The sequence below is a fragment of the Podarcis filfolensis genome, assembly GCF_964270895.1.
Source record: "Podarcis filfolensis genome assembly, chromosome: 11".
NCBI classification, from domain to species: Eukaryota; Metazoa; Chordata; class Lepidosauria; order Squamata; family Lacertidae; genus Podarcis; species Podarcis filfolensis.
This window is the reverse complement of record NC_139613.1, coordinates 35793806-35812692: the sequence shown is the minus strand read 5'-3', so window position 1 is coordinate 35812692 and position 18887 is coordinate 35793806. Positions and strand designations below refer to the sequence as shown.

The following is an 18887-nucleotide window of genomic DNA, read 5'->3' as shown; positions in this document are numbered from 1 at the left end:
GTTCAACCTCCTCTCAGCCTTTTGTGTCCATAATAGGATGAAGTTGGACTATGAGAAGAGTGACTACTGTAAACGCTGTTACATTTAGCATTAGAATAATGTATATTTGATCTTATAGAATTTCAAATGCATTTAAAAGTATATAAAATGTTAATCAGCCAAAGCCAAAGGCCTGAGGACCTTTTCACCTGGCACCTAAATATATACAATCAAGGTGCTAGGCAGGCCTCCCTGGGGAGAGCATTCCACAAGCGGGGAGCTACCACAGAAAAGGCCAGTTTTTGTGTTGTCACCCTCTGGATCTCTTGTGTAGGAAGCACAAAAAGAAGGGCCTCTGATGATGATGATCACAGGGTCTGGGTCAGTTCATATGGGGAGAGGTGGTCCTTGAGGTATTGCAGTCCTGAGATGTTTAAGGCTTTATAGGTCAAAATCGCCCCTTTGAATTGAGCCCAGCAGCTATGTAGCCAGTGCAGCTGGGCCAGGATTCATGTACTATGCTCAGATTGTCTTGCCCCAGTGAGCAACCTGGCCACCGCATTCTGCACTAGCTGAAGTTTCCAGACCATCTTCAGAGGCAGCCTTACGTATACTGTGTAACAACAACAACAACAACAACAACAACAATTTTATTATTTATACCCCACCCATCTGGCTGGATTTCCCCAGCCACTGTATGTGACTTACAGCATAAAAAATTGTAAAACATTAGACATTAAAAATTTCCCGATACAGGGTTGCCTTCAGATGTCTTCTAAAAGTCAGATAATTGTTTATTTCCTTGGCATCTGATGGTAGGGTGTTCCAAAAGGCAGGCGCCACTACTGAGAAGGCCCGCTACTTGGTTCCCTGTAACCTCAGTGTCTGGGCTGAATGATGGGGGTGGAGATGTTCCTTCAGGTATACTGTGTTGCAGGTGCTGCAGTAATCTAACCTAGTTGCAGTAATCTAACGTAGAGGTTATCAGAACATAGAAGACAGAAGTTAGGCTATCCCTGTCCAGATAGGGGTACAGCTGGACCACCAGCTGAAGCTGATGGAGCCTCAAGTGCCAGTACCCCCAAAGCTACATACACCTTTTTTCTCTGAAGGTGAATTTTTAGAGGTGTATATTATTTTATTTTTTGATACTAAACTTCCTGTGTGTTAACACAGAGACTAAGTTTTACATGCCAACAGACTTTATTAGAGGGCTTACATAAATGTATGCAGGTGTGTGTAGTAGATATTGTGGTTTTTGGTATAATTAACCTATCAAAATATTATACCACTATTAATGCACAGGCCATGCATTCTTTTGATCTAATAGCTGCTGTTTCAAATGTACCTTAAAAAGGTCCAGGAAGTCCCTTGTGTTGAATAAATGACAGTTTTTGCCTTCTCACTGGTAAAGAGAATTGGATCAGCTAATTGGAGGAATATTGGGGGAGGGGAATTCTATATTAGAAAATTTCATTTTGTAGGCAGTAATTAACAGTAATTTGCGTAGTTTTTCAAGAGATCCATTGTTTACTTTAAATGGAGTCATTCACATAACTTAGCATATTGTTATTTATCTTCTCTTAGCAAAGCTTACTGAAGGATGAACAAAACCAAGAAGAAACTATTCTTCACTTTCTTCTTGATCTCTCCAGTCAATGTGGTGTCTTATTTCCCTGTACTCCAAGTGGGACATCTTTTGAGTTTATATCCAGTGCTTCCCTTCATGGTGTTGAAGATGATTCTGCAATGGATACACAGTATATTTGGGATGATGTAAGATTACATCTTCGGCGCTTCTTAGTAAACCAGCTGCAAAATCATAATGAAACAAAAACTGGTACCTTACAACAGCAACTGCAGTTTAAAACTCGGTGTCTACAGCAGCTTTTATTTCTATATCCTGAGGCAGAAGTTCTGGGGAAGTATCAAAAAATGCAGAATAAATTGGTTAGTGATCTTTTACAGAAATGTGTTCTAGAAAGCATGGGTGAAACAAACTTTGAAAAGATGGTTCATGGTTATGAAAACTCAATTCCTGCATTGTGTGCAATGATAAAAGAAGATTTCTATGTACTGAGCGGAATTATTGACCCTTCTTCAACACTGAAGTTTATTAATGAAACTTATTTGGATACCATCACGGAAGAAATGACCGTTCTTCTTGAAACACTTTGTGAGCTTCAGTTTAAGGAAAATGCATTACATGGTGTTAAAGCAAGCAAGAGCTCAAAGAAACACAGAGGAGTACCTCATGTTGGGGGTTAGTGGCATTTTTTTCCATGAATTGTCTTAATTGTTTTTATCCTTTCATTTATCTTAATTAATTATTATTAGTTATTTAATTATCTTAATTAATTATCTTATTTTTTTATCCTTTCATTTCTCATACATGTGTCTCATACATGTCCAGTGAAGGACATAAGTACATGAATACGGTAGCCACAAACACTCAGTGGCAAGGCTTAAGCAACATCCATCTATATTCTTCTATTCCCAATTGTAGGCTGTGTTTGTCTGCTTGAGTGTAGGCAGATCATAGAGATAAACCCATGACAATTTGCTTCAAGTTACTCCCCCTCTTGTCTTCTTGTGAGCAAAGGAACTGGACATACTTTGTTACCTTCTTACTAGTGCAAATTAGGTCATGTTGGGGTGAGCAGGGGTGAGGCAGCTTTGGAGATTTGGGCATGTTTGCATCTGAACAGCCAGGTGCAAGAGGAGGATTTGGAGGTAAGCCTCTTTCTAAGCATCCTGCAAAAAAGAAAAGTGAACAGTGTGTTTATTGTGATGAGGTTGCTCTGTTCTTCCACAAGAAGCTTGGTTTTTTTTTACTGCTGGGTGCACAGAAATGCAATCATCTGCTGCTCTCAAGAAGGAAGAGGCAGGGGGGGAGGAAGAGAAACTATGGGCCAGATGAGAGACCACAAGGAGCCAGATCTAGCCTGAGGGACGGACTGTCTTAAACTGCAATAGCCCTTTTACTTAAATATTAGTTACGCTTTTTAAACAAGGACTTAATCTTGAACTTAGTTTTTAAATAGCTGATAGGTATTGTGTTCTAAAATATATCTTCTGAAAATGCCATCAAACAGATAAGGCAATGGATGAGACACACTGCAGATGAGTTCGGAGAGTCTGTATTATTTTAACTTCATTTTCATTAAAATTGTATTTATCTTATTATAAATAATAATATTTATCTTACTACCTCAGGGCTCTGTCCTCTCCCCTATGCTTTTTAACATCTATATGAAGCCGTGGGGTTGGGCTGGGTGTTCACCTCTCATTTAGATCAGAACTGGTTAAGGTGGTGAAGGTCCTGTGCAAGTGTCTGGAGGCAGTTGGAGGATGGATGGCAGCTAATGGATTGAGGCTGAATCCCAACAAGACAGAAGTATTGTTTCTGGGGGAGAAGGGCAGGCAACTGTGGGGGACTCCCTGGTTCTGAATGGAGTAACTGTGCCCCTGAAGGACCATGGGGTGCAGCCTGGGAGTCATTTTGGACTCACAGCGGTCCAGGCGGCTGTCTACTAATTCCATCTGCTACACTGGGTGAGACCCTGCCTGGCTGCTCACTGTCTCACCAGAGTGGTACATGGCCTCACTTGGACTACTGCCATGCACTAAATGTGGGGCTTACCTTTGACATTGACTCGGAAACTACAACTAATACAGAATGTGGCAGGTAGACTGGTGACTGGGAGTGGCTGCCGGGACCATATAACACTGGTCTTGAAAGACATACTACATTGATTCCCAGTATGTTTCCAAGCACAATTCAAAGTGTTGGTGCTGACCTTTAAAGCCCAAAATGGCCTTGGCACTATATACCTGAAGGTATTTTAAACTGTTACATTTTCATTCATTTAGCTTCTTTTTATATTACCAAGTTATTTGTAACCAAATTTTGTATTCTCTTCCATGACATTACTTGGGCATTTAATGATAATGAGGCAGAAGAATACTGATTAAAAATGACTAACAATTTTATTTATTTTTATTATTTATTAAATGTGTATACCACCCAAGGCAGTTCACAACAGACAAATACAAAATGAAAATACACAATACATAGTAAAACAAAAATGAAATTAAAACAAACCAGTAACTCCCCTTCCACAAACACATTTAAAAAACCATAGAATGTTAATCAACTGAACACTTGGTTGAAGAAAAACGTTTTCATCTGGCACCTAAAGGTATGCAATGAAGGTGACAATAGTCACATGAACTAGGCTACAGGTTCCTTATGCAGCATGTAGAATTTTATCAAGAAGAAAGTCAAAATTAATTAACACAGTGACAAATCACAGCTGATGCACTAAGTTTGTTGCACTCCCCTGAGCCGCAGTGGAACTGATGAGCACAGTTAGAATCAGACATAGAAAAGAATAACATTTACCTGGATGTTACCAGAGGGCAGTACCTTGTTCCATCAATGCAAGGATTTTTGCTTGTGGAATTGAACTCCCTTCCCCCTTTCCCTCCCCATAAGTACCTTGTGTCATCCCACAAACGACCCCTGCATTGGGGTAAACCTCAGAACAGATTTAAGGAGTGTACAGGGATAGGAGAGGGGAGGAAGTTCTGCTGTGCAAGTTAGTTGCATACTGTCCACAATTTCTGTTAACTTTTACTGGCAACATTTTATAATATTATAACTGTGTCTGAAATATAGTGTATGGCTTGGGAATATAAGGATGAATTCTAAATAAATAATGAAACAGAGGCTTGAAGGTTTCCTATATATAATACCCTAGGGCCACATACAGTATTTGTTTCTAGAGGGAGCATGACACTTTAAAAATATTGCAAAAGAATTAAGCATGCTACTTTTAAATTTATAGTAGGGGGTATGATGATACTAGCTAAGTTACCGAAATGTCAATTGAGCTGAAGAAATTTCAAAGCTGCTAGCATATCCAAAAACCTTGCTGTTGCTTCAAATCAGTTATTAATCCCATAAAGTGAAGCTCAACAGTAGAATTTCATTATTGACCCCTATTATATTTAAAAGATGACTTCTTAAAGGCTTTCTTGTTCTTGCATGTATTATTTGAAAGAAACAAAATATTAGATGTATTAATATTTGTCATTTAAATATCTATTTTTACAGATGCATTTTTATTTTTGCATCATATGTAATGTCTGTTTGAATCCTGCAAAAGTTACGAAGATTCACGTCTGTGATTTGATTTTCTTATGCACACTCTGCAAACAAAAAAAGCAATATAAATTTTGAACATTTTTTCATTTGTTAAAGAATATTTCCAATTAGGAAACACTAATTATTTTCATCTCAAAGCTTCCTTTGCACACCTGGGTGTTCTTCCTAAGGGTGAAAAGAACATTTAACTCACCATGCCCCCTAATTATTGCATTCTCCTCCCAAGTATAAAAGATGAAAGTGATTTACTCTTCAATCCATTTTCTTTTGAGCGGTCAAAGGTCAGTCTGAGATTTATATATTAGAGTAGTCTCTTTAATAAAAGAGTGTGACAAAGAAGTTGAGAGGGAATTATTAAGTTGGTTTTTCTTAGGAACATACAGTAGTGTGTAAAGGAAATAATAGAGGGCTATGAACGTCAAAAGAAGGAGGACTTCTAAAAGGTCTCCTGAAGAGGTTCCTAAGGCTCCTACAGTATTGTTTGACAAGGAAATTGATACATGACTCTTTACGCGACTCTTTTCAACACACACAAGCTGTCTCCTGAGCAGAATGTAATTAGATGCTCCTTGGTGAGATACCATTAAGTTGTGGGGCATTTTGTATACCTTCATTAGTGTGAGGCTTAGTTAGCTTTATGATTTTTATTTTTTAAAAAAGAAATGGCTCATTAATTTTTTGTGCACATTACGTTGGTTTCTGTGAGAAAGTAATATTTAAATATATAGGTCTTGATGCATCAACCCTGCCCCACATTTATATGTTCACTTAGCATAGGTTGCTATTTCCCACATTGTGCACTCTCTCTCTGTGTGTGTGCAATAAAAAAGTATAATTGGTTTCATTTAATTCAGCAATCATTTTTTAATAGACAATGATCTTAAACATTCATGCTTACTAAAGCATTCATAATGTTTCCATAAACCAGAGGTTTTCAACCTTTTTGAGTCCACAGCTCACTTGACCAACTACTTTCTTTCTGTGGCAGCCCTGTGGGGCTCAGGAGTCCAGTTATGTCACCCCTTGCCTGCAGAGCTAGCAGCCTCTCACCCTTTGTCGAACACCCTCCTTTGTGGAGTGTTTGCTCAGCCTCCTCTCCTCTTCCCTCTCCTTGGGAGTCCTCTGGGCAGTCGCTGCTGTTGTCCCTGGTCCCTGAGCTGCCCCCGCCCCAAGGAGAGGTGCCTTCTCACACTGCTCCATAGCGGCCTGGGACTTGTCTGCCCATTACCAACGGCTAGGACTAACTGGCTGGGCTCCCTCACCTGCTTGCTTGCTTACTCGGAGGCTGCCTCAGCTCCTGGCAACCAGCAGCCCCTGAGGCACCATTTGCCTTCAGAGCTTGTAGCCAGGGCAACTGCAACAAACAGCTGTGCAAGCCTTTGGGAGGCAGAGACGCAAGAGGGCATCAGAGGAGGGTGGGCAGGGAAGAGGGACAGAGGCCAGTGTTGCCTGCGACACCTCAGATCATCATTCAAGGCACCCCAGGGTGCCACAGCACACTGATTGAAAATCACTGCCATAAACCATACCCTCCAGCATCTTGAGTCCCAGAACTTGGACACGTATCTTCCCACCCATGCTCCTGTGTGAGTCACATGATCATGTAACATAATCATGTAACACATAATATTTCCTTTTTTCAGGGCCATGCTTTACGTTGCCCAAAACATGTGTTTTGGGGGGTTGCATGAGATTGCAGCCCCCCAAAACCTGCATTTTTCAGGGTGAGATCTCTGTGTGAAATCGCATAAGGTCACAGCATCCAAAATGGCTACCCTGCTCTCACATGAGAAAACAGGATGTCCACAAAGCTCCAGATTGTCCTCAATGCTATTTAACAGCTATATGAAACTGTAATAAGAAAATCTATCTTCCTGATTACTTGTGTGCCCTCCATAATTTTGCCAATGTTCTGTACCAATCAATTTGCTTTTGAATTGTAATATTGTTCCTGAATATCAGCAAGGGATTCTAGAAGACTTGTTAGTTCACATTTATTTCCACTAGCCTTTTGAAGGCATGGCTAGTGAGATTTTTTTATTTCTTTGAATAACAAACCCATGTCGCCTCAGACTCTGCTTTTGAAACACCTCTCATCTTCAAAAGAAGCTTGCCATGTGGCATGGCAGCTGCTGTTCGGGAAACACATGCTCAAAGCCCTCTTGAGCGCATGGAACTAATTGTACTGTTCTTTGGATTCCAGCCTATATTTTCACTGATAGAGTTTATGAAACATAGTGCTTTATGATTAGTGGTTCCCTTAAAAGTGACTTGTGTCATCTCTTACTGGGTCTCTTTGCAATTCATAGCAATAAGTATGAAATACAGAACATGCATATTTTGTGCATGTTTTCTGTGGTTGGCGATCTTTCATAGGATTTTATAATTTTGACATAATGAAGTATTGGGCACACAGATACATATCTAGAATTACAAGTAGGAAAGTATATACTTCCTTATATTTTGAGAGGAATAGTGTAAACTGCAAAGCCCAGACTGGTTGCTTGGTTTCATTTGAATTTATTCTCCTTGCCCCTCAAGGTATTTTCATATCCCTAGATTGTAGCAGAGCAAAAGGGAACTGAAAAGCTGGCCACTTTTTTTTTAAGCCTTAAACACTTTGATAATGGTTTGCATCCTTGTGGTTTCCCCTGGTGTACTGATAGTTCTTTATGATTCTGTCATTTTCAATCAGCAAAAAGTACATGTGATCAGTATATCTGATAAACTTGTCAATGCCTTTTTAAAACAGGATTCCCCAATCTATTCTATTCAGCCCCCTTCTTCATCATTTCAAGTATAATCTTGATAAGACGGAGATATGTAACAGACAGCTGTGTATAGCTAGCTCAGACTACAACTAATTTGTGCAGGAAAAAATTAAATCAGGAGGTAAATTATTTCATGATTGCTCATTCCCAACAGAGTTGGGCATCATTCTGAAGAAAATATCAAATAATTGGTTTCAGGCCGTGTCAGACACATGCAATTCCCTTCACTAATGGCTGTGTGAGGTAGCACCAGGCCTCAGGGGTCACAAAAGAACTGGAATAGCTTACTGCTAGGCACAGCAATAGAGAGACAGTGCACATAGGAAATGAAGTGGCAATAAGTGCAATCCATAGGGGAAATGTGCTTCACTTGGAGTTTAATATATTGGCTCAGAGCCTGGCAGTAAGCCATGCAACAATTGTTTACCTTTTTGTTAGCATCTGCATCTGTTCTGTTTTGTAAACAGCACTTAAACTCAGTCCGTAAATGCTGGAATCAATAACAACTGTTAAGGGATTTCCTTCCTTTTTCATATTTTATAACAAATGCAATCTACAAACAATGTTTGCCTTAGATTAACAAGGAGCAGACATTAACAAGGTCAAAGGGATTTGCTAGTGTACATTTTATAGCTTCTTGGATGTGCAGTAATTATATCTGCAATTTGAACATATCCTGTTACCTAGTCAAATGTAACTGTTTTGAAAACTGCTGGTGTATAGTAATGAAGCAGATTTTAAGTACCTTAAGTTCTGTGCATCAAAAACTGCTGGCATTCTAGCACTTTAGGTTGAAACAGTATTGCAGCTGCTATTCAGAAATACACCTTTTGAATTCATAGGTGTTTCTTATGCATCTAACATTTAATGCATTAGTATTAGGTTGCAGTCCTGCACATACAGGCAGCTTAAATCCCAAATAAGCCATTTGTTTGCAAAACATAATATTTTAAATCTACAGCTGTAGTACCATTAACAGTGTTCTAGTATAGAATGAACGAGTGCTGATCATGTCTAGTGTGTATAAAGTGAATACAGCATTACAGAAAACATGTGGAAGCATAATCTTCTTCTTTGGTTTAAAAGAGACTATGAAGATGATAGATGACTTAATTGTAAAGTGACCATTAGCTTTGGCATCACAAAAAGGTTGATATAATTGAGAGCACAGAAACCATTGTCATTTGTATTTTTGCTTATAAATCCCCATTGTGTTTTGAATATTTATATAGCAAATAATTTCAATTATATTTTTTGCCAAATATTAGCTACATGCTGAGAGCATTATGATCATTTAAATATAATGTGCAATTGACCTTTGAAAAACCTTTGGCCAGAATCCAAAGAATGGGAAGATGTGTATGTATGGCATTGAACTATATGTGGGGCTGGATCTTTGTTTTGTTTCCCTTTTCACTGTGGATGTTCTAATTGCTGAAAATCAAATCTGCTTTTTAAAGTTCAAAATCAGGTTGTTTCTTGGGCAGTAAAAACTACTGTGGAGAAAGATGCGCTGCTGCTGTTTTGTGTGGTTTCCTCACATGCATGCAATCTCAGCTTTTTCATGCTCACCCAATAATAATGGGGTTGGTCAGGATTTCTTTTCAACAGCTGACAGAATTATCAGAATATTGCCCACAGAGCTGCTGTGAAAGTTGGTCCTTTCTCTTCTCAGTGATGCAAAGAAAATGTGTTTTTTTGTAGGTTTCCCCCCAAGTGTTTCTCACAAAAATGGGTAGTGCTAATCTTTTTGTTGTCGTACCCTACCTGTTTGGGTTATTAAAGTCCACTTACATTGTGTGATCTGACTGCCCTAGAGTAGACCTACATCTGTTTTTGCGTAGCCAAGTAGTTTGCTTTTGTTTGTCCCTACAGCTTCTGAAATGCTTTTCCCAAATGCTATTCACAATAGGCCAAAGAGCCTCACTACTCTCAACTAATAAAGCGTGATGGAAAGGGAAAAATAAATATTAAGAGGGATCTTTCACAGGTTAACAGTGCAATTGTATCCATACCTACTCAGAAGAGCAAACCTTATTCAATTGAATGGGATTTACGCCCAGGCAAGTGTTTATAGGATTATAGCAGGCTTAATTTCTTTCACTGAAGTTTAGAATGTAATCTAGAAGTGCATGTGGAAATAAAAACAAAATGTAAAAGCAATTTGAGGCTTGTGGCACCTTTGAGATTTATTTTTGCATGAGCATTTATGAACTTTTACCAGACGTTATAAGCATCAGTCAGGCATTCTAACAAATTTCACTTTCTAATGTGTGGATGAATTAAATGTTACTATATAAATACAACAAACAGTCATTCTGACATATTAAGCACACACACACACAATAAATACTTCAATGTAAAACACATTAGATTACAGTCACTCACTGACAGGGTCTGTCCCAAATCACATTGAGACTTTAGAGCTCAGAGGTCAACAGTCAGCATGATTTTCTCACTGCACCAGGTGCAGGATAAATGCAGAGAACAGCGACACCCATTGGACATTGCTTTCATTTACCTGACAAAGGTCATGCATATCATCAGCCATAAGAGACTCTTCACACTGCTCAACAAGAAAGGATATCCATCTAAGCTTCACAATATTATATTGTCCTTCCAGGAGAATATGTGTGGCACCATCCTGTATGATGGTGAATCCTTGGATGCCTTCCCTATAAAGAGTGACATGTAGCAGGGCTGTGTTCTTGCCCTGACTCTCTTTGACAAATTCTTCTCCTTGGTGCTTTCATGTACCTTCAGCTTGACTGAAGATGGTGTGTATTTTGATTCAAACAGTAATGGAGTTCTGTTCAACCTGGCACATCTCTGTGCCAAAACAAAAGTGTGGCAGATCTTCATCTGAGAGATGCTTGCAGATGACACAGTCTTGACAGGGTACTCCAAGGAAGCTCTACAAAGACTCATCAACCATTTTGCCCAAGCTTGCAGGGAGTTCGGCATTACCACCAGCCTGACAAAAACCAACATCCTGGGTCAGGACATCACCAGCACTCCACACATCAGCATTGGTGACCACAAGCTTGAGATGGTAGACAATGGTCTCCCAGGGTTCCACCATAATCAGCAACCTCTCAATTGATTCTAATCTGGACAAGAGTATTGGCAAAGCAGCTACAGCAATGGCTAACCTCTCCAAAAGGGTTTGGGAGAATGTGATGCTAATGACCAATACCAAGATGAAGTTCTGCCAGGCTTGCATGTTGAGCATGCTACTTTATAGAAGTGAGTCATGGGCAGCTTACAACCGCAAGGAACGATTTCTCAATGCCTTCCACACGCTCAGCATCAAGAGGAATTTGGGCATCACATGGCAGGACAGAATCTCAAACAAAGATGTCCTCTCCCAAGCCCACATTCCCAGTATGTTTGCACTCCTGTCTCAGCAATGTCTCTGCTGGCTTGATCATGCCCACAGAATGGAAGATGGCAGGATCCCCAAGGATGTGCTCTACAGGGAGCTGGCTTATACAAGCCTTTGTTTGGCTTGTTAATATTTGCTCATTAGCAAACTTCCTTGTTTCCCTTTTCTATTTATTTAAAGCTGAAGAGATAGCCTCTTTTTTCACTCAAATTTATTATCTGCGTTATTCAGTGTGAAAATGACAGAGTGACTTAGAGTGACAGCATATTTATGTGATTTGAACTATTAAAACAGAAAAGGGTGTATTTGATTTAATCAGTCTGCTATTTTCACTACAGAGATTTTCTACATTTAAAATGTTTTTATTAACTGCCTTGAAAATGAGTAAAAATGTTAAAATAAATACTCTTCAAATAAAAAGAAAATCAGGGTAGTATCCAATGTTTTGCTGGTTTAAGAGACTTGACCTAGTGGAACGGAACTTGCCCCTCCTCTCCCCTACTTGCTCTCAAAAGGACCTCCAGAGGGTTAAGGCACCCTCTGCAGATTTTAGGGGGCTCATAGGGGGAGGAGAGGAAACTGCCAGTGGAACCCCATTAGCAATGCTTGGGATACAACCCAAACAGTTTAAAACAGTTGATAGTATAACATAGCTGCAGAAATCATTAGTAATTTATATGCTGAAGTGCTGAAGTGCTGATTTTAACTTACATTCTTCCCTGGAAGTTGGTTGTGTGTGTGTTTTTTTAAGGACTTTGAAAGAAGTGAGAACAATGCAAAACAGAATGAAGCACCTTACTGTGTCAACTAAGTTGACTTTTCTGTTCTGGTGGTATTTAGAATACGCATGATCTTTATTCACACACACACACACACACACACACAGAACATGCCATAGCCAAAGTCATTAATAAGGTATAACGAAGATTTCACCACTTGCAGAATGTAAATTCTGGGCTGCAGGTAGCTAAGTCGTAGTGCTGGAATTACAAGTTTCAGCAGGAGTAAGAACAGAGTGTAGACCATGGGTAGGAAAACTAAGGCCTGGTGGCCGGATCCGGCCCAATCGCCTTCTAAATCCGGCCCACAGAGGTCCGGGAATCAGCGTGTTTTTACATGAGTAGGATGTGTCGTTTTATTTAAAATGCATCCCTGGGTTATTTGTGGGGCCTGCCTGGTGTTTTTCCATTGAGTACATTGTGGGGCATAGGAATTCGTTCCTTTTTTCTTTTCTTTTTTCAAAATATAGTCTGGCCCCCCACAAGGTCTGAGGGACAGTGGACCAGCCCCCTGCTGAAAAAGTTTGCTGACCCCTGGTCTAGACAGAAAGCTGTGGCAGATCTCATGAAAGAACTAAGACTGTGTTGAGGAATAATTAGATCCATATCTTGCACAAGTAGGGGCAGCTCAGAGATGGCAGCCAATTTAGGGAGGCAGGAAAACCAAAAGCAGAAATGTAGTTAGATAAATGAAAATAAAGAAAGACAGGACATGGATATACTTGAATAGGAAACCTCACTATCCCCATTTTGCCTGGATTCAGTCTCCATCTACTTGCTTTCATTCAATCTAAGAGGGTCCCTAGACAGTTATTCTAGGCCGTGATCTGTGGTTATGTAACTTTTGAAAATAAAAAATAGAGCTGGGTTTCTTTAGCATATTAACATCTCACCGCAGATGTTTGGATAATTTATTCCAATGATTTCATAGATGCTCAACTGTTGAACAGTATCAATGACAATATACAACTTTGTTGTACATCATAAGACAATTCTTGTGGATTTGAGAAAACAACACTAATTTTATGAACTTGCTTGGTTAAGAAAAACAGACCCTTCTCAGAGGCATCAAAAAAGTTTTAAATTTTTATCTACAGTGACCTACTTTTCATACAAGTATTCTCTATATAGACATCATTTTTAGTAATGTTTATGTAGGAGATAATATATATCACAGTTGATGTATTTTAGTGCACTTATATACATATGCTACAATATAGATATTGTATGAAATTAATTTCTCCCACTTGTTTTGCAGCGGCTCAAGAATGTTCTAGAAAAGGGAGAAACTTCTGTTTGACACTACATCAACTCAGATGTCTTTCTGAGCTTATAAAGCTTTTTTTGTTGATGGAAGAAAAGGTTGAAGAACTATCTTCAGAAATGCTGTTATTACCATGTTTTTCTGAGAACAGAAATGTTCAAGGTAATGTACATTTCCCCCACTTACCTTATTTTTCTTTCAAAAGAATTGCCTTGTAGAAATTCAGTAGATAGAATAATTGGGATGAGAAAATAACATACCTCTTTATCAATCCCGTAATGTCAACTTATTTCTGGTGTACTCTGGAGTCTTTTGAAATATTTTTTTCTCACTTTTTCATAATTAACATAAACATCAGCTTACTAGCTATAAGATGATGGAAGATTTAATAACCACCCAAAATTATAATTAGTTTATTGCTCAGACTGGGGAGATCTGGGTTGAAAGTGTGTTTTAGGAAGCAGCAAGTCATTGGGAGGTGCAGCAGTATTTTTTGCAGGGCTTATGCCAGAAGGGAAGACCTATTAGTAACCTGCTAATCTGGAAGCAATATAGAAGTGCAATGGCAGAGTACTTTGGATGGTGCCATCATATTTATTGTCAACGTATTGCACTTCATATCAACTAGGCTACTTTGTCTGTGGGCTGTTGGCTGGGTTTTCTCAGCATGGAATAAATTGGAGCCCTGCACTATTTTAATATTAGCATTATACTGAAGTTAGTTAGACAAATGAAAAAATTGACACTAGAACAGAAAGTTTAGTTTTTCTTTGTTCAGGATATCATGCGGAACCTTTAGATTTGATGTACAGAACATTTGTAAAGCTCCATCAAAAATAAAGTGGTCCTTTGAGAAGTTCCTCATATTTTATTTTATTTTGCCAGAGGTGGTATCGTGAGTTTCAGCTAAGCCAGAAGGTTTCTTGGCCATCATTTTTTCCCCCTAGACCCAGCGATGACAAAGAGCAATGGCTGCATAAATTGGATGTAAGAAGAACACTTAGGGTTTATCTCAGAAAAATCAAAGATTTCAGATCTTCTGACAGATTGTTTGTACTCTTAGGGGGTCTTAAGAGGGGTCAAATGGCTTCTAAGAGTTCCTTAGCTAGATGGTTAAGGAACTGTATTAGGGAGGCGTATGTAGTTAAGGGTAAAGTGGCTCCCAGGGTTTGTAAAGCTCATTACACTAGGACTATAGCTGCTGCTTGGGCGGAGAGGTCGAAGGCTTCTACATCGGAAATTTGCAAGGTGGCCACCTGGGCTTCTCTTCATACGTTTTCATAGCATTATCCCTTGGAAGTAGTCTCTTCTGCAGATTCTGCTTTTGGTAGGAGGTTGCTTGTGAACCAAAAAAAAAACCCTGCAAAGAAAAGAGAGATGCGTAGTTCACACTACTTCTCGCTGCCATCAAGACAAGTTCCTTTGCAGTTTGCACAATGGAAACCTATGAAGGCCAATTTAGGTGGCAGAAAATAGAAGTTACAACTCAAGGAAGCACTGCCAACTGATGCTCTCTGATTGTAATCCCATGGCAGACAATAGCACCAAGGGACATAGTGGGGGGAAATGAACATTTATCAGAGAATATATGCTGAAGTAATCAGGACTTTTTTTTTTATCTCAGTTTAAATTCTCTGGAATTTGATTCTTTTACATCTGCTTCTGTAAAACACAGAACTTCATTTAGAACAATAATTTCAAAAGTGCTCCACTTGATTTCAGTATGCTCACTTTTCTTTTTACATTTAATTCTTTGTCTTTATACTAAGAAACACAACTAGTTCTCATTGAGGGCCATATATACGTGAAGTATCAGGAAAAAACATTGACCGAAATGTTAAAAAGAGCAATCTGAAAGAAGTTTTCAGTTGCATGAATGCAAAAACAGTTGGCTTAGAAAAACATGGATTGAAACATAATGCACAATGAATTCTTAACCTAATATGAATTTGATTTGAATAATGGAAAAAGTGAAAATGTTTCTCTTCCCACCGTGAATTCTGTGTCATCAGCGTAAGGGGGTTATATTTGTCATTTTCAGCTAATTTGGGACTTTGAGTGTATTCTGACTTCGCTTCCTTGTTTTTCTAGAACTAAAATTGACCAAAATTTGAGTAATACATTGATTTTGTCAGGTACCAGCTGAAAAAAATTAACCTTTTCTTTCTCCATTCCTTTGTCCATTCCTGCTGTTCCATTCTTGCTATACACTGCAATTAATTTAGTGGAATGTTCAGACATACCTAGTACGTTCATTATCACAGGCAATATGATCCTTTGAAGGAACCTGGAACATTCAGCAGCAGTCATGGATAAAGCAGAACATTCTTATTTGGAATGAAGAATGCTTGGTCAAATTATATTCTCCTTCTGCCCTTCTGGTGTGATTTCTCTTTCCTCTGGTCCTTCAGAAGTCTCTTGTTGAGATTTTCAAAAACATCTAACACACTTTTCATCTTCCTCTCACCTTTTTTTTCTCCATTTCAGCGAGAAAGGTGAACTTTAGACAGATCTGATAATGAGTGCCAAGAAAAGCTTTTTCCAGTGGAGCTCTTTGAAACCACTCTGGGCAAACTTGTCAAGGCCTTAGGTTTTCAAGCTTTGCCTCAGGGGACTAGAAAGATTTGCAAAGGTCTTCCCTTCACAGCTTAAGAAGAAAACTATTACTTCATATAAATCTCTAGAAAGCACTGTAAAAGAATAACATGATCACGTTTACAAAGTCACTGCTGTAATGGGTAGCCTTTTAAATCATATAATGTTAGTTTTGTCTCTGTGTGTAGATCCTAAAAATAGCAGCAGCAGCTTCTTTCATAAAGATTATTTTCAAGAAACGTGATGGGGAGATGGAATGTACACTGAGAACATAGCAGCTGGAAATACTTTATTTTCATTAACTTGTTAGCACTTTATTGGAATGGACTAACAAATAAAATTCTCACTCAAAATGTTTGCAAATCTCCCCTCCCCCACTTAAAAATCATAATTTATGTGGTGCTAAATTTTCTTCCAGATCCCTTTTCTCTATGACTATCACACATTGCCCTGGGCAAACTATGGGAAAGAATACTGCCTTGCAGATCCTTTTGGATATTTATTTGACTGTTTAAAATACATATAGTAGTAATACTATATTAGCTTTTAAAAGAGTGAAGTGTCAGTTTTAAATGTGTTTAAGGGATCTCTCTTGTTAAAGTAGTGTAGAGATTCATGTCCTTTGTTTACCGTATGTTTTTGTATATAATGTAAATCATCTGGATCTGGATTCCTTGGCAAACACAAGCATTTGCAGTTGTTGATTTCCTTTTTTCTATAAATGTTTATATATTTCTGGGCAAATAAAAGACAGAAACTATAAATCACTAAATGCTATAAAGTGGCACAAGCACTTTCCAGCCACCATGATTATTAACAGTAGCCAGAGTGGATTTCAAAACTTGAATTTCAGAAATAGTAAATGTGGGAGGGCATAGTCTCTGTTGCCCTTAAATAATCAGCAGATATTAGATTGTGTGTGTTTAGTTCCCGAAATTGGTACCAGTCCTTGCTGGTACCAATTTCAGGAACTAAATCCCCAAGATTAGACCCTATGAACTCAGACATTTACCTTCCAGTCTAACCTCTTTTGGAGCAAGATACTAGAGAGTGTGGTGGGCTTTCAACCCCACTGGTTTAGGAGAAAACTGGATAGGACTGGCTTTGAGACAGAAAGAGCTTTGGTCATTGTGATGAATGTCTTAAAGCTGGCGACTGAATGATTACAACACTTGGTTCTACTCGACCTCTCTGAGGCTTTTGATATAATCAGCTATGGGTGTCCTTCTGTGACTGGATTGGAGCCAGGATGCAGAATGTTACAATGTTACACCCTTCCTGGGTGGCTGATTACAGAAGAATGAATGAATTGATTTATTACAGTCACAGATCAGAAATATAACTGATGGCAGAAGGTAGTGCTGGGTGATAACTGTTCCACCCTATGCCTATAGGTTGTATCTTGTCCCCCATGATTTTCAAGCATACACATGAAAGCACTGGAGGTTTTGTCTCTCCCCCCCCCCAGTATTTTTTCTATCTTACCCTTCAGTATAAGTGCTCTCAAGTTAAGGCTCAACTGTTTTAAGAGTTGTGCTGTTTTAGTTTGTTTGCATTTTTGTAAATTTTAATCATGGATGTTTTTAATGTTTTGATGAAATTGTGTTGTTACACATTTTAATTATGTTTGGATATATATATTATAATTGGTTTATTCTTGAGGAATAACCATGTGGAAGCCATTTTGGTGTGTAAGTGGTATATATTTAATAATTCTAACAATAGGTTTAATCCGCTGCCCCATTTATCCTCACAACTACCCATGAGGTTGAGAGAGACTGGCCCAAGTTAGCTTAATGTGTCGGTTTGCCAGATCTTAATACCACGTTCTAATTAGTACACCACATTGGATCAGCAACATTGCCAATATGCAGATGACAAGCAGCATTACTGCTTTTTTCCACCACTTAATCTCAGGGAGCCTGTGGAACTCTTGAACAAGGGCTTGTCCACACTTGGCTTGCCTAGGAAGCATGAGTTCAAGCAGTATTCCATTTGCCCCACCGCTTTCCCCAGGAAAACCCACTCGTTACCACTGAATCAGAGCAAACGTCAGTCCACAGAAAACCTGATTGTTGTTTGCTCCAATTATGCGGTAAAGAGAGGCTTTCTCAGGGAAAGTGGTGGGAGAAGCAGAAGTGTGCATGAGTAGGTGTGCCTCCTGCTAGGCTCCAATTTGTGCTCTAAAGTGCACAACTCCTACTTTACATATGATTGAGAGAAACATTTGTTTAAAGATATGGGTCTGTCACTGGCAGCCCACAAACATGTCAAATGCTGCAATGAGCTGGGGACCGATCTCCCACACCAGCAAGTTGGGAGTCTGTAGATTCCAATTGTTAGAAAGTTTTGAATATTTTATTTTTAACTGACTTTTTCTAAGTTACTAATATTTTAATGTAAGTATCTTAATAGACTGTTGATTCCAACATTTAAATATCTAAATATTGTATATACTATATATATCATTAAGTAAAACAAAAATGTAGTTATCGAAAAGAGAATTTTGTTTGCAACCTGAATTTTACTTTTATTTCATTACTAACATTCCACTGCAGCTTGCTGAATATCTTTATAGAATGTATTGATATATCAAGTTTTCCACAGCCTTAATCTTAACTTTGATCCCGTTTGTCATACTGTGCAGGAGTTCTGAAGAAAGCTGGTGGGGAGCTTTTAATAGGGGAAAGTAGAGCAAATGAAACCAGTGTGCTTCCTGAACAGTTACTTCAGGTAAAAGAGGTGAGTAAAATAAAGAGTCAAACTCTCTGGGAGCCTGTTTTGTCTGCGCCATCAATACAGATAAGGACCTATTAACATATTCATTACAAATCCCTTATGCTAAGATGCTAATAATTTCAGTGCTATTAGTAATTTAAGCCTGCAAAGACCAAGGGTGGAAAGAAAAAAGACCATATACAAAAATTTGTGAATATAAAAGAAG

General features: G+C 38.7%; 1 protein-coding gene across 4 annotated transcripts in view; it reads left to right on the top strand.

Annotated features, from left to right (window-relative positions):
• The window catches only part of KIAA0825, a 190991-nt gene that overhangs the window by 22593 nt on the left and 149511 nt on the right, over nucleotides 1-18887 (top strand). For all 4 annotated transcript variants that reach the window (XM_083576536.1, XM_083576538.1, XM_083576535.1 and 1 more), the window contains exons 5-7: nucleotides 1567-2242; nucleotides 13343-13510; nucleotides 18591-18685. In XM_083576536.1, coding sequence (XP_083432662.1) covers nucleotides 1567-2242; nucleotides 13343-13510; nucleotides 18591-18685 — 939 coding nt within the window. The remainder of the gene's footprint in view (nucleotides 1-1566; nucleotides 2243-13342; nucleotides 13511-18590; nucleotides 18686-18887) is intronic.